Here is a 27,136-nt window from a genome sequence, read left to right as displayed (position 1 = left end):
GTAATGTGTAACAATTTCGAGAGGGTTCCCCAAGAGTTGATAATTTTCTTTTGCTCTAGAGTCGTTTACTCTTATTTTTTGGGGGGTATTTTTTACTCGTAATATCAATGTCATTTATATGAAGAGTTCCCATAGATCTTGGAATCCCATCTTGTTTTTTACTCAGACTTCTTGGTACAACTAGTTCACAGGACCATAATCACATCAGTTGCAGTGCCACGAGGGCGCGCAACAGGGTTGTGCGCTCGCGCGTTCAAGTATTTGTACCCACATGCTCGTGCTCAGAGCTCAGTCAGCATTTGACTCAGTAGTGGCAGCAGGGGATCTAGGATTTCCACTTGTCAGTTATACTCCCAGATACCGAAATCAAGTGCATCCCCTCAGCTAAAATGTCAAAGTTGGATCAGGTCCTTATTCTTGACCCTCCCGCCGACCTCAGATTTAAAGGTAGGTGAACACAACAGTTCTTGACGTGTAAAATATCCTGCTAATTGTGGTGGTGGAGAATTACCTGACTGGGAAGGTTTCACACTCCCTCCAGCGAATTTCATTGCTAGCGAGCTAGCTAGCATTCACCGCCATTTTAAGTTAGCCAGGGACAGACGGGCCGCTAAATCCTCGCTCTGGAGTGACGTGGATTGCCGGCGTGGCGTGCATGTTGACCGCCTGCCATTCATGACCAGCTACCTGACAACTCCCGGCTATGAAGTGGAAGAATTTGTGGCAGCTGTCAGTAGTTATAAATTGAATTTAAATAAGCATACAACTTAGCATTTTTACCAGTGATATGACTTTATTAGCAACATGGGCTACCTACTATGATGTTGCTAGTAGTGTTAGCAACAGCAAACTGTTGTTTCCTTGGGGCTCAGCCTATTCCCTGAAATGCTTACAACCCGGACGTAATATGGGAAGGAAATTAACTTTCTTGGCGACGAATGTAGCATCAAACCTGACACACCTCTGACAGACTGTTCCCTGTATGAGGCTTTTGAAGTAACTGACAGTGGCAATGGAAACTTTAACAACCTACAGACACAGTTTTAGGAACATTTGGTCCATCCCTTCAAGCTAACTCCAGTAACCAGTTAGCATTATATGCTCTGTGAAAAATGTTGACGGACAACATTGTTCACACACCCCGTTCACATGAAACCAAACTAATCCACTCTTAAGATATCGCTGATTGCTCTGGTCACTATGATAAGGTTCAATGATGTGTCAGTAAACCGTTGGCTAATCACAGCTAGGCTAGCTTGCTAATGCAAAAGTTGATATGCATCTACATTGATAGCTACATTCCTGTACTAAATAGGCTGGTTTTGCATTGTGTAGACCCCTCAACGTTGTCCCATCTCCTTAGATAGTCTTTAATCAAGTTAAGGCTGGCTACTTTGTCTGATTTCAACTGTTGATTTTGTAACTGAATGGCCATTACTAGTGACAGAGATATCAGCCAACAATATAACTGTATTATGCTTACATAGGTAAAAGTTTAAGTGCAGATCTGCAAAGGCAGTGCCATTATGTCCCTGCAGTTTATAATGACTTTAATTCATTCTGAGCCAGATGAGGTTGCCAAAAATGTTGGGTACTTTTTGTACCACATGATTTTAAAGCAACAGTAAAGTAAATGTACTGTTCAGTAGTATTGAGAATTACCTAAGCTTTAAAATACTGTTTATTTGATTGATTGATTTTAATTTATTTATGTTTCATGAACAAAAAAGTGCCCAAATTTGTGGGTTTTAAGACACTAGAAATACTATAGATGTTCCAAAACTTCAAGTTAACACAAGCAAGTGCAAAGTTGCATGTCCCTTTTCAAGCTCAGTATTAACAAAAACATTCTGCCTTTTCAACAGGCTTGTAGATGTAATCTGATATTATAAAAAGTTTCCTTTTCTGAAGCAAAATTCAAGTTTTTCTACGTTATTCTCTGTCTAAAGATTCCAAACGTTTTCCTACAAGGTGATGTTTTTCTTTAGCTGTATCTCCTTTATATTTTTGAGTGTTCTTGTAACTCTTCATATCAATGCCATATTTAAAAAGAATTCCTATAGTTCCCAAACCTCATGGGTTTTTAAGACACCAGAAATACCACTGAGGTGTTCCAAACATTAAATTTATAACAAGCAATTACAAAGTTGCATGTTCCTTATTCAGCTCAGAATTAAAAAAAAAAAAAAGCTTCTGTCTTTTCTCCCAAGCTTGCTGATATAATCTGATTTATAAAAAGGTTCCCTCTCTGAATCAAAATTCAAGTTTTTCATAACCGGCTCACCAAAAAGTCAGCATTAATCAGAGATATTTTCCTCAAAATTAGATTACATAAGTGAGCATAAATTGTACCATTAAAAAAAAAAAGAATCTTGTTCTCAGTGTACCCAAAGTCACAGAACAGACAAACACCGACCTCCTCTGCAGTGGCATTAAATTTGCCAGTTTTAGGCTGTTTGGAAAGAAAAATGTGTTTGAGAGGAGGGCTAATATAATTTGTTATATTGAAGGGAATCGCCATTTTTGCGACATTATCATTTTAAATATGGAAAGTTGGACTTTTTTTGCAAACTATTCCAGAAAATAATGACGCTTGAATGTTGTATGATGCCGAGAACATAACATCTCCACTGCAAAAACTGTATTAAATTGTTATTTTGACTTTTCAACTTAAGGAAATGCTGCACCTTCTGCATTTTGAAAATTGCTCTTGGCCATATTGTGATCTGATTTAAATGTTCATTAATTGCTAGACCTTATTCAAGAGAAATTTATCTACCAAAAATTGCAGACAAGCTTCTGCACACCAGAACTTTGACTTTGTATTTTTTAGGGATGCAGATACCCAATACCAGTACCTGATATGCACAAGGGATGCACAACATTAGAGGCGTGATATTAGTTTAAACACTGAAATGGAAATATTGGTAGATATGAATATTTCGATACTTACAACCAGTATTTTGGCTATAAAAATCTGTCTATCCACTGTAAATATTGGCTGTACAAGCAATTAAGTCAGTAGAGTGGGTTCATCATCCATCGTTTAAGATCTGAAATGTGTTCATTTGTTCCCCCTCAAATTTTAAAATGTGTGTTTTAAGGGCAGGGGTTTTAGGTCTAAACTACCCTTTTAAGATCCGTCCAATATCATGTATCTCTTTTCCGCGCCATTACCAAGCCTCATTACTCGTACTCATACTTATCAGACATTGCAGATAATGTACTCTATCATTTTAATGCATGCTGTCACCCTGAAAAAGTGTCAGAAAAGTATTTTTTAGGGATGCAGATACCCAATACCAGTACCTGATATGCACAAGGGATGCACAACATTAGAGGCGTGATATTAGTTTAAACACTGAAATGGAAATATTGGTAGATATGAATATTTCGATACTTACAACCAGTATTTTGGCTATAAAAATCTGTCTATCCACTGTAAATATTGGCTGTACAAGCAATTAAGTCAGTAGAGTGGGTTCATCATCCATCGTTTAAGATCTGAAATGTGTTCATTTGTTCCCCCTCAAATTTTAAAATGTGTGTTTTAAGGGCAGGGGTTTTAGGTCTAAACTACCCTTTTAAGATCCGTCCAATATCATGTATCTCTTTTCCGCGCCATTACCAAGCCTCATTACTCGTACTCATACTTATCAGACATTGCAGATAATGTACTCTATCATTTTAATGCATGCTGTCACCCTGAAAAAGTGTCAGAAAAGTTATGGTTTTGTTAAAAATTAGAATTTTTGCAATTTAGACAGTTTGCAGGTGTTCATCTGCAGTTTTGGATAACAGGGAACAAGAACTTATCTACCATTAGATACCTAGAACTTCTGTTGCAGTTATGCCGAAATAATATCAATATTGTTTTTACTAGTATCACATCAAAGTTTAAATTCTGGTATCATGACAAGCCAAAAGGCTGGATCATTTATTTCTTACAACTGTTCCATTTCTTTGTCTCTGTCTCTGCTACAAACAATACTGTCAATGAGGCACTGTATTATTGTTGCTGAATGCACCACTGTCAGAAAACCAAGAATCTTTTCGGCCATTGTCCTCTTATCTGAAAGACTGATTGTTTGTTAGGGCTAGGTATGAGTTGATACTACTGATTTTAGCCTGGACTTGACAGGATTGTCTGAAAGGTCAGCAGTTCAAATACCAGACCAGCTGTGTAGCTTTGGACTGAGAAAAGTCACTGAGACGTATGTTTAACTAATGTCATGGTGCTGAGGTGTACTGTGTTGGATGGATTTTTCATGTTTTAAAATGCCATTACACTGTTCAGATCCTGTACCTGATAATACCACACGGTGGGAACAAGCAGGAATGCCCATGTTGAACTCACAACCCGTGATCATTCCCTTAAACTGTGAAACTTTTTCTTTTGCAAAAAATCTGAAAAAGATGTTTGCAAAGTGCACAAGTTGTTGCAATTCCAGAAAGTTAAAACTAAAACAGCTGTGCTTAAAGAGATTTTGTCACTGTAAGTTGGAGGATTGACAGGGTTTTTTTTTTTTTTTTGAGTGAAATTGTCTCAAAAGTAGTTTGTGGCAGGTAAGTAATGCAATAAGGTTTAACTTCTTATGCAAAATAGTTTAAATACTGCCTGTTTTTTACGAATAGATAAACTTATCACATTGAGAGTCATTAGATGATCCTGGGTTTTAAGTTTGTCCTTTAACTGAACCCTTAATTGATATTTTTGTTCTGACTGATGTTGGAGCCATGGTCCTGATCATAATCTGATCACGAACCTCCTCTCTGAACCTGATTAAGAAATCTGCTCTAATTGGACTTATTTTGTTTACTGAACAGTCACAGGTTCTACATTTTCTGCCAACATATAACATCCATTTTACATTGGAATAGATTCAAGGCTATATTGAAGATGATGCTTGCACTGGAGTGGAGATAATTTATCGATCATATTTCTAACTAACAGTCAGTGCTGTTAATATCACTCTGGCTATAGAGCATGAGTAATCTAAGGGATGGGATATGGTTTAAATCGAACTCGGTAAGACGCAAATTTATTTGTAGTTAATTTTATCTGGACCACAATCAGCAGCTGACTTAAAGCTGCACCTGTACTGCATCTTGCAGGGTGGGTCTGAAGTGTTATGCAAGGGTTTGTTTTTGTGCCTTGACCCAGACTAATTGTTTACCTACAGTATGAATCAGCATGAAAATTACCGTTTAATTGAGCAAATCTATTTCAAAATGCTTCAATAGAAAAGAAAAAGGGTTCTCAACTGTGAAGATTTCAGGTGAAAAACTGTGTAAAATGAAACTGTTCCTGTCTGTCTTTGAGAAGCAATACGAGGAGCAGGAAGATGACCACTGCTCCTTTACTGTCACCGAGGCCGAGCTAAATCGGTCTACGTGTATCTGAGAGCTGGTCTGTTTTAGAGCCTCTGCTGGGATTCCTCCAGCAAGCTAGAGGGGGCAGCCCTCCTTTTCCTTGGCTGGTATTTTTAGAATAGGACTGGCCTGGGGGACCCTAACTCAGCATACATGCACTGAGATGAGAGAGATGGTGCTAACGCTGCTTGAGCAAAAGGTGGCATCTCAGAGTTGAGCAGTGGATGCAGGATATGTGGGTGTTTCTCTGATGCACACAACTTCTTTCTAGTGTTTCATCCATTTCTGTCTTGGTTCTAGTATTGCTCACAGCGAGGAAAACCTACATAGTGAAGAATTTATCTTAGTCAACCTTGTATTCCTTTTTTGCTGATGCAGTTGTTCAGTTGTCTTAGGGCTGCTTGTGTTTATTGGGTCTGTGTGTGAGAGAAGGGCTTGATAACTATCCTGAGTCAGGGTTTTTTACCTCCTTGAGGAGTGCTGCTGCTCTCGATTATTTCTTATGTTTGGTGCATTAGCCTAAAGTTTTGTTTTGTTTCTCAGAGGACTTAAGAAACAGAGTCAAGGTATAATTACAGGCTGCTATGGGTCTATTGGAGATGGAAAAGTGCAACCCTTAGCCTATATGATATACAATATGCAGTCTTTTAAAAACTATTACAGAACAATGCCTAGGATGAAGGCTAGTCTAACAGCCTAAACTCTTGACTTCATATTTTAAATACTCCAAGCACTGTAAAGCATCAGATCTGACCAGGGTTGTCATGATATCGTAATCTTAAACTTTAATTTCGTTCATGAATAATCATAGCGGTGGATCAGGAGACTGTGAGCCTGATTTTGTCATTATTAGCTTTGCTTTTTGGTTCTGGCAAACTTTCTGCAGTTTCCAATGCCTGCTGAATCAGCACACACACTAATGCCCATGGCTAAGGTTAGTGGCTACTGCTGCTTCATTTTAACGTCGTTAGGATGATGACTTTTATGTGACTTGTAAGATCCGTTGAGTTAAAACTCGACTTTTTTCCGCTCGGGATCTTTGTGGGGCAAATTTTACAAACACTGTTGTGTTATCCTCCCCGTAAATACTGAATAACTCCACCATGATGTTAGCCTCTTAGCACTGGGGCTGCTTTTGCTTCTTCTCTGGTACTTTACAGTAGGTCACGTACCGTGGCACCACCTATTGTTTCAGAATGTCTTGTGAGAAAGAAAAAAATGGCTTTTATTGGTTAATATTTTGTTATCGGGATAATAGAAATATGTAAAATATATGCAATATCGACAGTAATTTATCAGTACTGATAATTATCTTGCATCTCCACCAAAAACCTATTGAAAAATCCCAGTGGCTGATACTCGTGTGGAGAAGTTAAGGTTGCTAATAATGAAACTGATGACTGGAGGAAAGCTCACATTAAGTTTTGGAAGGACAAGGCACCACTGAAGCATTGGCATTTATCAAGCCAGATTGAAAGCTACCATCATGGCTAACAACAGCTATGAGAGTGGAAAAGATGTATGAGGGAAGAGCAGCATGTTGAGTGACAGGAACAATGATTCCTGAGCAGATACGTTATGTTACTGTTAGCTATTTATTCTTAGAGTAGTGTGGTTTGGTCCGTGGAGGAGTTTACAGCAATGGCTGAATAAAAGTTTGGACTTTCTCGTTCGTACTACGATGCTCTGTGTGGATGTTTTTCCCTAATATTTACAGTTAACATGAAAACTGGGATTTGTAGTATTAGTAAGCAGCACGCCACAAAAATGGGAATCGGCAGGTCTGTATATTTTATTTGTTTACACTATTTATGATTAATCCCATGCCTATTTTAATACTATTGCAACAAAAAGACAAGTCCTATGCATTTATATTGATGTTAAACCCATGATTGCACTTCTTTGTATGGCATAAAACTCAATAAACAATATTGTGGAAAAAAAGACAAGTCCTATGCACATATTGGATAATTTGTTCAAATCACAAAGAATGCAGGCAAACTCGTGTAAACTGTCTAAAAGGAAAAATTTAATTATGCTAGCTGCATTTTAGTACAGAAATGTTCCAACGCTATTTGTGCTATTAAGACAGAGCTCTCTCTTTCTCTTGCAGCAGCTTTTGGTTACATGTTAAACGTTGTGCAGGCTTCGTGTAACTGCCACCAGTGTTTTAGTTGTTCTCAAAAGTATGTCAAAAGTAGCTCATAATGATGATGATCCCTCTCGCTGCAGTGGGCAGTTGAATGCTGTTCTTCTTGTTTTGTCTATTTTACTGATACACAGTGTAGTATATCAAACTCTGTCTTCTCTTAGCTGCATCCGCCTTTCTCTTTACATGACACATACATGCTTCAGGCATGCAGGGGGCGGGGTTGACACACAAACAGGCAGGCAGGCAGGCAGGCAGGCACCCATTTAAAACTGATGATTGATTTTTTTGTAAACATGGCCCACAACTTTCTAATCAGAAATTTCATTCTAATCAAAAATAAAAAAGTAGCCGATTGTAGTTAAATGACTAGTTGGCTTTTTGACTAAAAGTTTTACTTACAGAAAGGAAATATCCTTCCCGTGATTTGCTTTGCTATATCAGACAGCTCACAGCTGATGCTAATCCACAGAGAAAAGTTCTGTAGTTTTTACAGCCACACAATTACCCCCAAAATATTTGCTATCACAGTGGAAACTTTTTCTGTCCTAAATCTATAACACTATTTTTTTTGTAATTCATGCTGATAAGACTCTAATCGAATCTTTCTCTAATCAGATAAGTGTCAGGTATGTCCAGAGTTGGTTATGAATGTTTGTAATCAGACATAACAATCTGGGGCCTTTCATTTACTACAGCTAATCATATCTACATACCTTCATTTCTCACTCGTTCAAAACATCTGATATATAATTATATCAACTCAAAAAGTGGTCTTGCATGACCACTGTAAAATTGCTGTCCATAGACATAGTTGCCAATAATAAGAAAATAAGGAAGCATCCATCTTGACCAGCAATAATCATGGTATGTAAGATTTTCATGACTGTGTAATTTTTCTATTACAATAACTGTAACCAACACGATTACCTTGAGTTTTCTACCACTGACCTTTTAAAAAGCTACAAAGTAAAAGCCAAGAGGTTGGACACAAACAAATATCATATGATGCGGTCTCTGTGCCTGGGACAAAAGGTTTTTCCGGTTTGTAGGAATGTCTTTGTGAGGCACCTGTGCTGAAAACAACACCCGACTCATCACTGGAACATGTTAGCTTTAGCCGGGTGGAGCCACTCCAGTCTGGTCCTGTAGTGCTTGTTATCTTTCTTAGGGCTGGGCGTGAAGGAAGACGAATGTAGGCTCTGTGTATTCAGAGATGAATAATTCAACATGCTTTTTTTGTTTATTATGCCTTTATTGACAGAAGTGGACAAGGAATAGCGTCAGAAACGGGGATGAGAGAGAGCAGGGGAGAGACGTGTGGGAAAGGAGCCATAGGCTGAACTTGAACCAAGACCGTCTGCATACATGAGATCTCAAATCATAATTATTTTGGCACTTTAGTCCTTGATCTGGTAATTGGTAAAAGGACCTGAGCTTGTGTGGCACTTCTCTGGTTTTCTGATTACTCAAAGTGCTTTTTACACTGCAGACCACACTGAACCACCAACAACATATTCACGCACTAGCACAGCGCTACAGAGAGTGCTATGTAGGGCATCCATCAGTACTAGATAGGGATGCACAGATGCATCAGTTCAACATTGGCGTTGGCAGATATCAGCCATGTTTACAGAAGTTGGCCATCAGACAAATTTAGTGAACAGATTGGAGGTTTCTGTATTTCTGTTTTGTCCAATCAGTTTTCACGCTGGTATGTGCTGCTGAATCAAATAAAAGATTTTTATACATGACAAATTGATATGATTTCATAGTCAAATGTAAGCAAAAATGTTGGCATACTTGGAGTGCGACACAAAAGAATGATGAAAAAGCACCAACTAAATTGAACCTACACTAGTTTTCAAAATCAGTGACCACACAACCGCATCTCCAGTATGTAGCTGACACAGCATGGGGAGCAATTTGAGGCTCATTGTCTTGCCTGCAGACACTTTGACATGTGACTTCAGAAGCTGGAGATAGAGCCCCAACCCTCCTACTGAGAGATGACCTGACCCTACCTCTGAACCACAGCAACCCCATTAGACGGCTTACACCATTTGTTTAGCCCTAAACATTGTGGTGCAAGCTTTCAGTAAACTGTAAACCGCCCACTTTAATGGGTCATTGTTGGGTCACTCAGAGGGCTTGGAAAGCGAGGCTGAGAATTTGTCTCCCTCCAGAATGGGACACTGCAGCCTCACTCACTCAAATGAAGTGTTTGTTTGCCTCCCAAAATTTTATGTTTGTTTTACTAGTTAAACCATACAGGGTGTGAAACTTTCAATAACTCACCTGTTAAAATGAGGAGAGATGATTTACATCAATAGGAGTGTTGATTGTGAGCGACAAAGGGGTGCTGAAAGCTGTCGGCAAGGTGTCTATGTAATTAATTTAGTCGCTGGCTAAACTTAACCCTGTAGACATTCTTTTGTGGAAATTATTCTATGAAAATATAAGCACATGGCTATCTGTTTAAGTGGCATATACCTACAAAAAGCAATTTTGCGTGGATATAAGCATGCTGTCTCTTGATTTTGGCTTCATCTCAGGTGTGCCTTAGACAAGAAACATTTGAAAATCACTGCTCTACACTACCCTCCACCATTTCTACAAAATACAATCATTCTGGCCATAAGAAAATAACAAGGTAAAGCTTCACAAGGCAATGGCATCTGACATATTAATGGACATCTGCAGTTATCATGTCCAATATTTATACAGTCTGTAATACAATAAACACGCGCTTGGCAAATATCTCTGACACTGACATTAATTCTGTTGGTTATATTGCCAGTTTGGGCATTAAAACAAGTTCTTGATGGGTGACAGCTGAGCAGTGCATCTGGCCAAAGTAGACCTCAGCCGCGGCAATGCTATTTATGTCTAACCAGGTATCATGGGACATATTTTTCCCAGTCTAATTGTGCTGAATCAAATTTTGGGTACTTCTGGCTCGGCTTCAAGTTTTGTTTAAGACGAATTATGGCTTTACAACGCTGGATACTGCTCATGGTAAGGGCCCTAATTTGGAGCAAGCACTGTCACAAGATGAAGGGCTAACTGTTGATTTCCTGATACACCTTGGCTTGAGTTTGTATGAAAACAAAACACGAACCATGGTTGGAAAACAGGGAAATTAGCGGTCTGCTATAAATTAGCTGTCTGCCAGGAAAAAAGGTGAAATTGGGGTAGTTTTGTCTGCTGCTGCATGTCTAAACAGCAATTTAAAAGTAACTAAAAATCTTCTGTAATCCTCCAGCTATTTAAACTGTAGCCATTAAAGTCCTTTTTTTTTTTTTACACTAACTAATAATTAGTTTGCTATTTACTTACACGAGTACATATGGTATTAAGGTTGGCAAAATGTCCTATGCTACTGTATATCATAGTAATGCCACATTTTAAACATCACAATCTCCTTTACTTTAATGATGAATTGTATTTGAAAGTTCCCAAACCTTCAGTAAGTCAGTCAATAATTTTTTCTGTTTGTGGAAAATAAAGCATTAGACCTTTAGTCATTTTATAACCAAAAGCTACTGTGAGTTAAATAGAGAGCACGGTCTTAATTTTGCAAATTTGTTGTCAGTGTTTGGTATCAAAATGTTGCCAACTTTTTTGACATGGTGCATGACTTGGCTTAATTTCTTGATAATAAAAAAATGACATCAGCCCAAATTCAGTGCACAGGACTTGTAGTTCTTGTGTCCCCATGCCCTGATGGGTATCACTGTGTTTTTATGGTTTGTTTTTTTTCCTAATCTTGTATCCTGATCATCCTAACTGGTAATCCATTAAAATACAGACTGCTATCTCCTAATCTGCCCCCTGTTTTAGGGTTAGGTGAGGTAAAACTATATTGCAGCTCTGCTTTAAGCCAGGAAACTCACTATTCAATTAGTCTTCTTAATTATGGGGGCTAATTTAGTTGCAGCTGTCTGAAGTTTTTTCAACCAGTCCCCTCAGAAGTTTCTTTTTAAACTCTTGCACAAAAACACCACAAGGTCTCTCAGTTTACACTGTCATAGTGAACATGCCCCATATTCAAAATTCTGGCAGTAGCAGATGATTTCATTTTTTATTTCTCCCAAAGTTGTTCTGTGGTGAACTTTGTTCTGTATGCGCTGCCAGAAAAATGTTCTTTTAGTGGTTAATCAGAAAAAGACAGCTGAAGGAGAGGACTGAACCTCTTAGTGTCTGGTTTTGACAAATATGGACAGCCTTCAATCATGTTTGTAATTTTGCAGTTGTGCTGTGGTTGGCATATGCACAGAAGACAAGTATGCTCCAAAATGCAGAAATAGTAATGCACTTTTTTGTGTTCTGTCTTTTTCAGGTCCTTTCACAGATGTAGTTACCACGAACCTCAAATTGAAGAACCCTTCTGACAAAAGAGTGTGTTTCAAAGTGAAGACAACTGCACCTCGCAGGTACTGTGTACGGCCAAACAGCGGCGTCATCGATGCAGGAGCAACTGTCATTATCTCTGGTGAGTTTTCATTTATTTATTCCTTTTTTTTGTTTAGATTGGTGGACAAAATTTCCTTTGGCCCAAAAATTCAAAAAATGTCATTTTTTTTGTTTTGAAAGCCAGTGGGGAGTCTTAAAGGGAAACTAGGTCAGGGAGATAGAGCGTGATTTGGTTGTAGGTCAACAAGGCAACATGCAAAATCGAAGCTGAGGTGTTGAAACGGCAAGCTGTGACTTTAGGAAGCAGCTTTTACCCGAACAGGTCAACCCCAAGCCGCGTTTCAGTCATAGCCTATGCAGTACACTGGATGTAGAAAAGATTACATTTTGCCATCTTTTATCAGTTACTTGCATACATACACTCTTTTCATACATAACATTTTTACAGTATTCACTTGGCCTGTGTAATACTGCCAGTAGCAGATGGCATCCAGTAGATTTGCTAGCAGATGAATTTTGTTAACCCAAAGCTGAGATGCAACTTGTAAAGAAAAGTTTCATTTTCATAAAGCAGGAAATTGCAGTGCTAAATATGGCTGCAAATTACTTTTGTTTAGCCAACAAATAATCTTCAAATTATTTCATCTACAAAGCAAGTCTATGAAATGCCAAAAAGTAATGACAATATCCAGCCAGCAGCCATGTGCAACCTCTTCATTTTTATTCTAGCAATAGCCTAAACTTGAAATAGCCCTCAATAATATCATAAACAGAAAAATCTGCGAATGACTACTTTTCAGGATCTCAAAACGTCAAATATTTTTCTTGAAAAAATGACTTAATTGTTAGATTTGCATTAGTTTAATTAAACAAAGTGAACGCTTATGATTTGAGGACCTTTACCTCTAAAGCTTTGTATTAACAAACTTTGACATTATTTCAGTCTTACATCCATCACTGATTAACGGGACTGATTTGTACTTTCAGGCTTTGCTTTGCGTGCTTGAAATCATGTCCATAAAAGTGTCATGAAACTTGATTTATGACCACATATCAAAGTCCACAGTCCACTGTGTCTGTAGAAAACAGTATGGATCTCTGTCAAGTTCAAATATCCCTAATTTCAGTGGATATTATACACCCCACCCCCATCAGATCTCATCAGACCAAAGAACTTTCTTCCATTTGACCGTAGAGTCTCCTACATGCCTTTTAGTAAACTCTTTTTGACTGGCTTTCTCTGGCTGTCATAAAGCTTTGAATGGAGAAGAACTGTTACTTGTATGCAGAATCTCTCCCATCTCAGCTGCTGAAGCTTGTAGCTCCTTCAGAATAGTCATAAGTGTCTTGGTGGTCTCCGTCACTTGTCTCCTTCTTGCACAGTCATTTAGTTTGTGACGATGGCCTGATCTGGGCAGATTTACACATGTGCCATATTCCTTCCATTTCTTGATGATGGATTTAACGGAACCTCCGGGGGGATGTTCAGTCCCATGGGATTTTTTTGTATCCTTCCCTTGAGTTATACTTTCAATAGTCTTTTCTTTGAGTTGCTTGGAGTGTTCTTTTGTCCTCATGGTGTCATGGTAGCCAGGAATAGTGATTAACCAGTGACTGGATCTTCCAGACACAGGTGTCTTTATGCTACAATCACTTGGAACACATTCACTGCACTCAGGTGATCCCCATTTCACTAAATGTGAGACTACTAGGACCAATTGGCTGGACCTCTGTTGAATCAGGTCAGTCACTTTCAATGGGGTGAATAATGCAGTCACTTATCTTACATTACATATTTTATTTAATTGACATTACTTTGTAGAAATCTGTTTTCACTTTGATGTGTAAGAAGGTTTTTTTTAATTAAAAAAGCTAGATTACATTGACCATGATTGATTTACAAAATCAGTAAAACATCCAAGGGGGTGAATACTTTTTATAGGCACTATAAATGCATTTACTTGAAATAGTTTGCAGATGCAAAATAACCTGTGGGAAAAACGAGAAACGTTCTGACAAAGATGGATGAGTGTAAATTATATTTAGAGCATTAAATTCAGGAAAATGTGATTATTTTTGTGTAATGGTGTAACCAGAGACTGGGATTTATTGTGCTGAAGATTGTGGCAGTCCTGTGTGTGGGTATAGATATCATGCATATTTGATTTAACAATGTTCTTCTGTTTTTTTTACAGTCATGCTACAGCCCTTTGACTATGACCCCAATGAGAAAAGTAAACACAAATTCATGGTGCAGACAATTTTTGCCCCACCAAATGTTTCGGATATGGATTCATTGGTGAGTAATCCACTTTGACTTTCATTTATAGTTGGGCAATAGAACTGGTTCTTGGATAGATACTTGGCAATGATTTTTCATCAGTGGCAGCTTTTTGAAGCAAGTAATGGAGCAAATCCGGGCTGGATGTTCACATGATCTTGTGCACTGGTTCCTAACCTGGGGTCAGGGACCCCCTAGGGAGGTGTGAGGCTTTATCTGCTCTGAGGTTGTCAAAATTAGATTTGCCTGGAGTGACTAAAACCATAGTAAAGTTACAAAGTTTTAAAATCAATCTAATTCTTTATAGTCATTAAGTTATATGAAATTAACACTATTTTTTAAGTTGCGCTCGATTAACCCGGGCTTGTATTTTACAAAGGCCTGCAACTGTTCATTGTAAGGCTTTAATTTTTCTAGAAGTAAGTAAAGGGAAGTTCACCTTTTACAGTGTAAGGGAAGTGGAATTTCCATTAAGAGAAATGTCATGAAATATTATTGTAGGTGTAGGTTTCTGTACTTCATTCACAGAGTCCGTCTAAAATTACTGTAACATGGTCTAGTTTGCAGGATTGTAGAATTACATTAACCCTAATAAAGGATTTTAGCCATATTACCTATTTCTAATGTGTTAAAGGTAAGACTACACTAGTGTTGTTGTGATACCAAAATTTTAACATCGATACCGATGACAGGTTTAGTATCATGATATTCGATACTAGAAAGGTGCTTGAAACTGAAACGATACTACTCAACACCAAGTGGATGAGAAGCATAAAACAAAACACATAATATTAGTTAACAGTTATTAGAAATTCTATTTTTATGTTCAAATGTAATTGGTCTTTGTGTGTAGAGTTGAAGTAGCATTTCAGGTTTAAATACTTGATCACAGAATTTAACGATTTTCACAATGCATCTAAGAATTGATTTTCTTTCCTCCCTCTAGTGTTGATGTCTGCCACCCTATACCCTGCCATGTCTGTGGGTCACATCGTAGCACAAGTTTATGCCTCTGTTGTTGCCTAACCTTAAAAAGTGACTTGGGATGCACAGTATTGGATTTTTCTCGACATCGATACTGATATTTAAATTTTGTCATGACTTAAAACTTCAGGTGTTAAAACACAATTTGAAGTTTGAGGATGAACACATTAACAAATTTCAATCCTTAGAACACACTTTAAAGTGTAAGGAATAATGATGATGAATAAAAAGAGTTCACCTGACGTAGGTCTGCTGGTCCAGCCTAAAACTCCACTAACTTATTTGTTTGTATGGCAGATATTTACAGCTGATATGGGCAGATTTTTATGGCCTAAAATATTGTTGTGAACACCGCATATCATAATAGTCTGACCTTGGCTTTATAACTGTTAGCACTTAATTCAATACTTGTTGAGGCATGTGCAGTTTCAGTGTTTTGGAGTCCACACATTAGCAGTATTGATCCATTTATGTAAACGCTTTATTCAGACATTTGCTCTCATACCTGTAAAACACTATAAAACAGATTCATACATTTTCTTGTGTAACAAGCCCATTTCCTTTGGTTCATCTGTGTGGGTCCCTCGGTGTTTGCCATGTTACTCAGCCTGCCTCCACAAAACAAACATCCCAACCAGTCACTGCGCTGACAGTCATCTGAAGCAAAGACTCATCCCTTTCAGTTAGTTATTTCTATCAGATTATTAGAGAAAATAGGTCAGCTGATTTCTATCCTGATTTCAATGTGTTCAGGTATCTGTTGGTGATTTGTGTCAATGGTGTCACTTTTCATCATTGTTTTTAAGGAAATTTAGAAAAGCTGGATTCACTTTTGTCCAACACTGCCTCATGTTATAGAGTATTAACAGTAAAATGATGAACTCAGAAGTTCCTGAATGTATGCTGCACGCCTAAAATTACAAGTATGAAAGGCTATAAATAAGTTAAAATATTAATATGAATATAAAGAACCTTTTTAGGCAGAGAATTCAAATTTTAACATCTAGATTTTGCTTGGACTTTGGTGTCTGTTTCTCTTTAAGCCTGTTTACACTTTTGTTGCTTAAATACATTGCAAAGCTTTGCTTTATTTTGCCAGTATGGCCTTGTCATAAAAAAGGCCTGTATTCTCCAGTTTTCCACCAGAGGGCAGCAACACCTTTCTCACCCAGTAAAACATCGACATACCATGCATCTGTGTTCATGAACTGACTTGTCCTTAGTCAGAAACTAAATCCAGGAAGTAGCTGTATGAAGTTGTGATGGCAAACTGTAGATGCATTAAGTTGTTGTTTTATATCAGACAGTGTAGTTTCATGACATTATTCAGCTATGAAAAGAAGAATCTGTTTTATTAATTTTTTTAACAAGCACTGATTAAAAGCTGAATGTGTAGAAATCACTAAATAAATCCTTCAGGTGTCAAAAATGTATCTAACTTAATGGGCGTATGATTGCAGACCCTAAAGCGGATGCAAAAACTGTATCCCTGTGAATCCCCAAATGAAGTTGCGCATGTTTTAGGTTTACATCATATCTGTGGATTTGAGGCTACATTGCATGCGAAAAGTATAAAGTGGGTTATGTTTGCATGTGTGGATAAAATCAAGCTGTCCTCAGTCTGAGTGGATGAATAACATTCCTCCTTTTTTCTGTAACTCCACCAGTGGAAAGATGCAAAACCTGAGGATCTCATGGATTCCAAGCTGAGATGTGTCTTCGAACTGCCTTCTGAAAACGATAAAGTGGTAAGAGACACTGTTGCACCTAAAATAATCTTTTTCTAACTCAGTCTACATTCTGTTCTCTGACTGGGCAAGAGGCATTTCACAAGCGCTGATATATATATATATATATATATATATATATATATATATAACAACATTACTCGAGCTTTTTACTGTGTTTATCTCTCCCCCTTACACTGTACCCTAACAGCATGCAAGCATCACATGCTAGCTTGTGCTGCACAATTTGATAATGTGCCAATGCAAATATACTGGACAGTATTGCATTTTGCAATTACGCCATAATACTTAAGTGGTATCATGAATCTGTTCGCTTGGATATCAAGGAAAAAGCAGAGAATAATGATAATCTTGAAGTATGTATTTTTTAAACTCGGCACATACAAATATTAAGTAGCATAAACAAAACAAAACCTGAAGTTCGTACAGTACTGCTTTTAAAATAACTGAAGATTTTGCCAAAAATAAAAAAGTTACATCTACAAAGTGTAGTAGTAGTAGTACTATCGTAGAGAGAGGACTTTCTGCAGGTATTTTTGTAAACCTTTCAAGTACTACTGCATTTATTTAATTGCACAGTCAGACATCTCAATTGTGATTGCCATTATATTAATTGTGCCGCACTAAAACTCGCTGTCCACATTACATCTGTTAAAAATGCAATTCTCTGCCCAATGAACTGCAGACTCCCTGTGTTAATAGTGTAACATTTACTGCTTTTATTTTGAGTGCAGATAAACAGAGCTGTAGTGCTTTGGGTTGACGTGCCATTAAAAGCTTTTGGCTGAATAGTTTTGCTTCCATGTTGACCAAGTCAGAGCATAGTACATTTAAAAAACACAGATAGGGATATTAGTAACGCTTATGATGTCTTGTCACCTACATTTTTTTGTCTCACTGTAAGCGACTGAGAAGAAAATAGGAGTGGTGTGACTGCGGACAGTATTGCCCAGATGCTGTCAGGACACTACAATAGAAATGAAGCTAATTTTGTTGCTGATGTGTGTTTAGCTTATTTATGTATTAGCTTGCCCATAAGTTACATTTTAATCATTCAATACTTAGGTGCATTTTTCACAAGGAAAGGGTAAAAACGAAATACAGAATTGTGCAGGTGGGGAAGGAAACCCAAGGAGGGCTTATAGTTATATCTCACCATATTATAATGCAATCAAAACCAGTGTGAAAAAGAGACAAGGATGTGAAGAAGAGAGAATAAATACAGGAACATAAAGAAAATTATTTAAAGCTATGGGTTAAAGTGGTGACAATGTTAGCTAGATGTTCTGAGCATAGTATGTTCACTCTACATCAGCCAGACTTTTATTTTACTCACTATTTGATGGATTAAAACATAATTAAAAATTAATAAAACCATGCAGCTGTTGGTGGAAATCATTTGTAGGTTAATAACATAAATCTGTTGTTTATTTATTGTTTTAAAAGCAATACCACACTTATATTTGACATGTTTGACTGAATATCAACAGGGCCATTATCCTGACACTCGTCTCGTCTTGTGCCTACGACTGATTCACAATGGTGCTAATATTCAGTATAACATCGCTCCTTTTGGCATGTTGGTGCTCAGTTAAACTGCAGTTATTTCTTTTCGTAATTGACAAAAGAGGTGGATTTTGTTTGCAGAGTGTTGTTCCCATGTGACAAAAATGATGATTGTGTCATGTCCAGTGCAGGTACAATAGTTTACATACAAGAAGTTTTATTTTAAAATGCCTTCCTCCAACAATGAGCATCGAATTGTCATTTTCTCACTTAATAAATTTTTAATATTTTCCTCCAAATTACTGCTGTAGGTCTTAATTGACATTTTTTACCATCAGTTGAACAAATCATTCTGGAGTACTGTGTTTGTCAGAGGTTCCATGCAGGGATGAATTTTAGAGTGGAGATGGTTGCTAAAACACAGCAGCCATAAAAAAGATAATCAAAAAGGCAGCGTGTTTCACATGTTTCATGGTTAGAACAAACAAAGCAGCTCAAATAAAAATAGCTTTTAAACTACAGGCTACGAGGGCAATGAAAACTCACACTGTATTGTTTGTAAATGCTCTGTTGTGGGATGTATAAATTCTCAGCGTGCATTTCATTCTGCTGAAGAACAAGAACCACAGCCGTCCATGCCTCTGCAGTGGGTTTTGCATTTTAGCAGCTAGCACCAGCTTTGTTAGCCGCCTACAACAAGCCCAGTGGTCTCGTGTGAATACCAAATGCAGCTGCTGTGAAGCAGTTTCAAGGTGAGAGTGGAGCTTTGAAAGATGACGAGTTTGTGTGATGCAAGTGTTTGCATACTCGGTCAATCTATAGAAATTCACAGGAAGGTATCAACATTATCATGCTTTGTTTTGTCAATCACAACTATCCCCGCACAGAAAGAGTGTGGAAAAACCCAGCTCTCTATAAGCTGTATAAGAATAAGATTTGTTGTAGCTTCTGTTATGGATTACCTTGGTTGGTTCTCCCTAAATGGGTGCCTCTACGAACACTGAGCCCGTATTAATGATCCCTCAGTGTAATCAGGATTTACATACAGTAAGCAGTGCTTCTGGATAGCTCTGCAGGCTCTCAGTTCAGGCGAAAACACCACAAAGCCTGCCAGATTTAGCTTAATGCTAAGACGCTACAGTGTGGATATGTAGACCACTGAGTCAGCACAGTATCTGCTCTCTGCTTTGGCATGTGCAGCACGAAAATTATGTGCAATATTTAAAGTATGCCACCCTGTAGGATGGATATATAGAGGAAGGTGTAATCTTATAACGCTGGAATGCATACAGGGTTTAGGATCAGCATTTTTGTTATGTGTAAGAATAGCTTGGTATCAATGCTTCCATGCTTTTAGTCAATGGACACACATGTAAAGTGTCTGTCTAGTTTTTTGACCTCTTTAAGCCCTTACAGTTACATGCCTGTTTACCTCATATTTATATGAGGTCAGACTGCACAGGGGAGAGAGATAGTAATCAGGATCTTGCCAAATAACCTACACATTTAGACTGAATTAGTGGATGATCATGCAAGCTAATGTAATGTTCAGCATCGTTTTTAGAAAACTGGCAAGTATTAGAAGCTTTTAAAATAACCAAAAGCATAATACACGCTTAATTGCAACAGAACAAAAGATCTACTCATCTGTTGAAAGTCCAAACAAAGACACATAAGGGAGAATAAGTTAGACAAAGGGATTTTTGTTTCATTCTAGTCTTCAAATGACGTTGAAACTGGTAAGATTGCTCATTTATTTTTCCTCCTTCTTGGCCAGAATGTTACTAGTTTAGTTCTAAAGTGTCTAAATGGAAAATTCAATTTAAACATTTTGTATGGGGCAGCACACTCATAACACTTGAGAAGAAATTTTTTACTTCATTAAGTTTCTCTGGGTTAAACAGAAGTTGAACAAAAATAAAACATATTTCCAAGCTAAATTTGTCATAGGAAACATATTTTACAAGGATTTATTCCTTGGCTCAAAACAGTGTGGCTCCAGAAGTAAAAGTCCTATTCATATTCTTCAGAAAATAAATGTTATTGTTAGCAGTTATGTCATTACTATCAAAAGTAGATCAAAAGGTGCATCAGTGAATATTGTATATCACCAAAGACCTACAGCCACTTTCACGCTGGAGCCAAAGTATTATTATAGAGTTTTCAGCCTTGTGCACACCTATGGCACTTTTTTCAATTTTTGTTTAATTAATTAATACAAACCTTTTTTTTTCAAGTCTTCATTTGTGTTGTTGTCTTATCGTTTTTTTTGATACCATTATAAATACTGTACCATGAACTTTTTTCTGAAGTGTTATTGTACCATAAAATGTTGACACCAATACATTTCTATTAGATTACAGTTATAAACAAGGTTACTGGTTGATTTTACATCTGCATCTCATCTGTTTATCTAACTTATGCATTATTAACACTTGGAGCTTTGAAAAACAAGCAATAAAGAAACACAACTGAGTAGAAAATGTATAAAATACTTACATTTTTATATTTGTAAGAACAACATCCATCCATCCATCCATTTTCTATACCGCTTATCTCATTGGAGGTCATGGAGGGGGGGTGGGGGGTGGCCGGAGCCTATCCCAGCTGTCATTGGGCAAGAGACAGAATACCCTAGGCCGGTCGCCAGTCAATCACAGCAATATAAAATAATATATTTGATTTGATTTGATCAGTGTCAGATTGACCTGTCTGATTAGTGGGGTCCACTGTTACCATTGAAATGTTTATTACAAACATCCGCTGTTGATTATGACTTAACCTACTGTGATATTATTGAAAGGTATATATGCAAACTGTGCTACATTGAACCATTATCTGTATAAAATCCATGATAAAGATAAATAATGAAAGAAGGTCCATGTTCATTTTGGTAGTTTGAAAGGATGTCATTATCAATAAAGGAATCACAACTGTATGTGGAATGTGGAGTTGCTTTACCCACTGACAACTACAACTAGGGGCGCGCGATAAGATGATCTCAGATCGTGAAGAAATAGAATGTATTGGCGATCTGCTTAATCTGTTTTATCGTAGGATCGGCTCTACTACTTCATGCTCTTTGCTCTCTCCCTCCTCCCCTTCTGCTCCCTGATGCAGTGGAGACTCACGCTGTGAGTGAAAGTGAAACTTAAGATTTAGTTCTCATGATGATTTCTGACTCTTATACGAAGCTTCGTCTTGTTTTTCTGAACCATCAGTGTGCAAAAGTATATTTATGTGCACAATCTGCACAAAGCTTATCAACGTTTTTTTGATGAGCTCTAAAGACAGTATCCTCCGGTCTGCCGTCCGCATGCCGCGGTCAGCGGGGTAAAGTGTGTCTGAGGCAGAAAGCCTGCTGTTGTAACTGTTACAGCCGACGTTGTTTTGCTTTCAATTAATATTTTCTGAGTTATTTACAAGCCTTTCCACCTGGCAAGTAAATGTCAGGATAATGCAGTCACTGGTGAAACGTTATAATATCAGCGTTTTTTTACGGAGGGAGGTGGTGATGTCTGCGAGGTCCAGATATGGATCACTATTAGAAAATGTTTTAAACAGTAAAATCATTGATTTACATGCATTTCTTTGGCCTGCATTCATACTGCTGCAGCACATCATCCTGCCTTTCCTCCTCTTCTCTCCTTCATTGTAGAAGCAGACGTGTCACATGTTTACGTCACTGCTTATCTCAGCCTTATTTAGAGCAGTAAATCAATGTATTCATGACCTTTTTAAATAAAAATCTAAATTGCGTTAAAATAACATACAGTCACTACTTAACTGCAAAACCACGTCTCAAAAATTCATCAAATTTGTGTCATATTTATGTTTTTTTTATTTGGCAGTCTGTAAACAATGCTGAAGTAAATGTGATGTTAAATTGCATACTGTATGAACAGGCTTCTAGTTTAAAGCTTCAGCTGCAGGAATTCTTTCTAAATACAGAAAAATCAGAGAAAAGGTTGTTTTTTCTGGTCACTAACTTGCAAATTTGTCTTAAAAATTTAATGAAAAAAATCATGATAAAATCAAGATTGTCATCTGGCCATAAAAAAAAAATTGTGATATGATTTTTTTTTCCATATTGCCCACCCCTACTGACAACTATCTTACAGTCTTAAACCCAGTCTTTTCCCCTGTATTTGAAAGCCATATTTGTGCCAAATCAAATTATTGATAGTCACAAGTATTCAGGTAGCTGGCTGGTTTTGTTCCCAGATTTAACATGTAGATATAACCATTTTATGAAATGTCAGTGTAGGATTTGACTGTAGAAATTTTCTTCTGGAACCAGAGCTGAGTGATTGGGCTCTGTTGAGCTACATGATGCAGACTAAAAATAATTCCAAATTATTTCATATCATGCCAAGTTTTCCATTTCTAATGGATTTTTGTGGCTAATTTTGGCTGCTTCTTAGCAAGTGTTTCAGACTGCTGCTTTTCTACTTTTAAGGCATCAAAATAAATAAAGCATTCATGAACTGTAGTTATGTCTGATCCAGGCTCACACCCTCTTCACTGTGTTGAATGAGCTTTAGTTATGATGGAGCTTACAATGTTTGCTGTAAAGCTTGTTTTTTATGGTTTGGGTCTTGGTTTGTTCCTTCATACATTCCTAATCTGAATTGTTCTGATAGTGACCGTTCCATCACTGTTTATTTATAGTCAGCTCTAAATACAGTTGTTGTATTATCATTACAAAGCCCTCCGTTTCTCCATGGTGTCATGTTGTCTGTCCCACAAAACAAAGCCACATCAAGCAGGCCCTCTGGAGGGATGCATTTCCTCCCTGGTCTCTTTGATGCTGTGTACGTCTGGGCCTCGGACAAGGCGGCCTTTCTCTGGCTTTGTCCCCCGTCTAGAGGCTAACCTCCATACTTAGCTCAAGGCATGCTGGATCTCACTTTAGTGGTTCTCTCTCTTTCTGTCTCTCCATGCTGGGCAGAATGACGTGGAGGCAACCAAAGCGGCCCCGGTCATGAACTCCGTAAAGGCCGAACCATCACCGGTGCCTGTCACTGCCTCACCAGACGATTCGGAGATGAAGAAAGTTCTGGAGAAGTGCAAGAGGCTTCAAGCTGAGATGAACAAGCTGGCTGAGGAGAACCGGCAATTAAAGGTTAGAGGTGTTGATCAGTTATATTATTGATGTTGCTGAACATTGTGGTACTAATACACTTACAGTATGGAGATCAAGACTAAGAGAACATGCTGTTTACTGAAGAAACGATCACACCCTGAACCAACTCAGAGGGAAATGGCAAGGGAACACTGTTTCCATGCTCTTACGCATTTATGCCACAAAACAGCAACATTTTTCCTCAAGGAAAAACAAAATTAGGTCAAAACATTAAAAACAAACCAAGGAAATAATTTTTCAAATGGTTTTATGCAAGTATTCAAACAACAAGAAGTGCCAACAGTGTATTTTATGTGAAGACGTTTTAGTAAGAGTTTTAGACGCAGTTATACTTCAATACAAAGCAACGACAGTCTTACTCTGCCCTTTTGAAAAACTCTGTCATTGCCCGTAATAAAGCATTATTTTAAAAAAAGTTTCTCTTTTAAAGTTTACTACAGAATATAAATTTGATTTATTTAATTTTTTCTCCAGCAACCTTGAAGAACACATTTGTCCTAAAAGTATCCCATCATCAGTCTCAAGTCTAAGAAGCTCCTCTTATTGCTGAGCTGATATTTAATTTGTGCTTTGAAGGATGTAAGATCTCTCCCTCTAGGTAAAGTGGCATATCCACTTCAGTACACCTGCCAAAAGAAAACAACAAATGTCAAAGGTAGAGCTCAGCTGATATATAAAATAACGAATATTTTAGAGCACATATGGAGGCATCGTGTCATATCCTTCAGCCTTTATATTCACAGTTGTGATATGAAAACGGTTTTACAACATAAAATCCTAGGGGATCAGCTGTAAGCTGATTCTAGCTGCCACACAAACAATATAAAAGTGGCAGGGGCATCTTCCACCGTAATTTCCACTTTGACAGCTTCTGTCTGGATGGCTGTTGCTCAGTGTTTATGCATAAAAAATAGAAGACTCGATTCGATTCAGATTCACAAGGTCCATGTAGGGATATTTTAGCTAGAAAACTTATTTTGCTTTGATATGAAGGAGATTCTCCCAGAGCTAAAGTTAGAATTTGTATAAGGAACCTTCCAATCAAGCACATAATTTAAACTAGAGCCTTGCATGGGACTCTTGTCTTAATCCTACACCCGCTGGATTTCTGACCATTACTGCTCACTCCCGCAGCGCGTGCCATCCACTCCCGTCTGTACCTGCAACAGGTGTGTCAAATTCTGCCCGCGTCCCACATGGATTCTGACAATCCATGTGTAATATTCATAACTAGAAAAGCACTCAGAGAGCGCAGACCTCCGCCATTAGATCTATCTCTGAATAGTGGAGAATCCTTTTAAAAAATTCCTGGATCCGTCCCCTTGTGCCCCCCACCACGGCAATTGCAGATTACTCCCTCCCCGATGGGGTGGAAACACGGTGAGGCAAAGTATTGGATTTGCTACGGGTGCCAACAGATGCACCCATGGTCTCACCGGACGACTGGAAGTCATGGCAGAGGGTGAATACTCCTCTATTCCTCCCAGCATTGTGAGTATTCTCGCTACAATTTGCTGGCTTTCTGTTACGCTCCGACTTGTCTCCTCGATGGGCGTGCATCTTTCAAACTCTATAAACTCCAAAACTTTTAATAGAAACACAACCAAAATGCTGCTGGGCTTGAAGTTACTCATGTCTGCCATCTCCTGGTGTAAAGTGGGAACAGCGCAGACTTCCGCCATTAGCCCTATCTCCCAATAGTACAGAATCCTTTAAAAAATTCCTGGATCCAGATGGTGATCCGGATCAGTCCCAAAATCTAATCAGTTCTTCCTTATGCCATTTCTGACATTTCCTGAAAATTTCATCAAAATTCATCCACAACTTTTTGAGTTTGGTTGCTAACAAATGAACAAACAAACAACCCCACCCGTTCTCATAACCTCCTTGGCGAAGGTAATAAGAGACAGTATGTTTGATTAAAGGCAATAATAATGAAACAACCATGACCTCGTCATGCGTAATGGTGCCTCACATGGATAATAAAGAAGCTGGGAGTCTCAGACGGATTCAACTCCTGGTTATGGCTTAGTAATGGCAATTTAAGAGTAATATTTACCAATATACATTATATATCAGCATTTTGCTGAAAACGCCCTGCCAGAGTCGTACACATTACAGAAACTGTTACAAACACTGACAGCGAGGAGTTAAAATGTTCCTGCCTCCAGACAAACCCCCATGAGAGATTGTATAAATACAGGGTGATAATACTTGGTCTGAAAATACCATGCCTGTGCTGATCAGGATCAGGAATAAAATAATTGATGCGTCTTCATCAACAGGAGGTACCATGAGTGATGCAAGTCCATCATAAGCACTTTAAATCTGATGAATATACTGCACATGTGAGGGCGACAACCCTTTGGTAGTTTTCTTTAATTTGTCATGATGAACTGAAATAAATCATATATTTGCAATCATATGAATCATAAAACTGAGTGAAATTTAATTTGATAACCGTGTCTGTTTCTTCTCCTCTGTTCCAGGATGAAGGTCTTAGAATGAGAAAGGTACCCCGTTCAGACCACATGACAACAAACTCAACCAGCCTCCTCGGCCGAGAAGCCAGCACCGCCTCCCTGCCCTCCCTCCTTGTCGTCATAGCAGCCATCTTCATCGGATTCTTCCTAGGGAAGTTCATCTTGTAGACTGGGAGATGCATGCCAGCCGTATCCCCACTCCCCCCTCCTGCTCCCCCCTCTCCCCCTTCGACTCCGGAATAAAAACAGGCCTGGAAAAACCGAGAAGTCTTTCTGTTGACTTTGCCATATCATTGGTAGTGTGGCCGACAGTGAACACATCTGTACAGCATCATTCGAAGGCGTCGCCCTTTTTACAGTCTCACACGGTTAGTACACACAGAGAGTTGAGAAAAGAAAGGCGACACACAAGTGATTGCTCCCCCTTCTCTTTTTTTTGTTTTCTTTATTTTTTGTGATGGCTGGATTATACAGATTATATGCCGGGACAATGAAAGTTGTATACTATCAGTCAATGGAAGTTGCACCTAGAGTGAACCATGGGCAAAGAGGCAGACATAAAGATTAGATTTTTCTTTCTCAGTCACTCTCTCTGTTGTTTTTAATAGGAATTGAATTGATTGTTAGGTGTCTTGTAAATGTTGTTTTAAATCCTTTTAAACATAAAAAGGACAGACTTCCATCATAACAACCTTGCTACCTGTTGCTGGATTGCCTCTGAAGTAAATTTGTTCAGTTTGTAATTTCTACTTCTTCTTGTCTTGGAATGTTCACGTCCAGCTGGGGATTATAGGTGCCTCCTTCTTGTACATTTCTGTCCTTTTCCTTTTCTTCACACACCAATACAGACTTTATATTATTATTATTATTATTACTATTATGATTATGATGATTATTACTATTATTATTATTATTATTATTATTATTATTATTATACAAATCATATATTCCTTGAGGCAAATATTGACTGAAATAAGGTCTCCATTCTTAAAAATCCTGTCCCATGGTATTAAGCATTGAAAAAATAAAAATGAAAAAATGTGGTTTCGA

General features: G+C 38.0%; 1 protein-coding gene across 1 annotated transcript; it reads left to right on the top strand.

Moving 5' to 3' along the window:
• The first annotated feature begins 274 nt into the window (after window positions 1–274).
• vapal (VAMP (vesicle-associated membrane protein)-associated protein A, like) lies at window positions 275–27,136 on the top strand. Its single transcript, XM_041803326.1, has 6 exons — window positions 275–447; window positions 11,865–12,017; window positions 14,134–14,237; window positions 16,871–16,951; window positions 23,409–23,582; window positions 26,093–27,136. Exons 1-6 carry the CDS (start codon window positions 390–392, stop codon window positions 26,252–26,254), a joined length of 732 nt encoding a protein of 243 aa, XP_041659260.1. The 5' UTR covers window positions 275–389; the 3' UTR covers window positions 26,255–27,136.

This window comes from Cheilinus undulatus, linkage group 13, assembly GCF_018320785.1.
Source record: "Cheilinus undulatus linkage group 13, ASM1832078v1, whole genome shotgun sequence".
In the NCBI taxonomy this organism is placed as follows: domain Eukaryota; kingdom Metazoa; phylum Chordata; class Actinopteri; order Labriformes; family Labridae; genus Cheilinus; species Cheilinus undulatus.
This window is presented reverse-complemented; position numbering and strand designations above follow the sequence as displayed.

Coding starts and splice junctions, on each gene's coding strand:
- vapal (XM_041803326.1), top strand. CDS start 390: ATGTCAAAGTTGGATCAGGTCCTTATTCTTGACCCTCCCGCCGACCTC. Junction 12,018..14,133: donor AGCAACTGTCATTATCTCTG/GTGAGTTTTCAT, acceptor TTTTTTTTACAG/TCATGCTACAGCCCTTTGAC. Junction 16,952..23,408: donor CTTCTGAAAACGATAAAGTG/GTAAGAGACACT, acceptor CATGCTGGGCAG/AATGACGTGGAGGCAACCAA.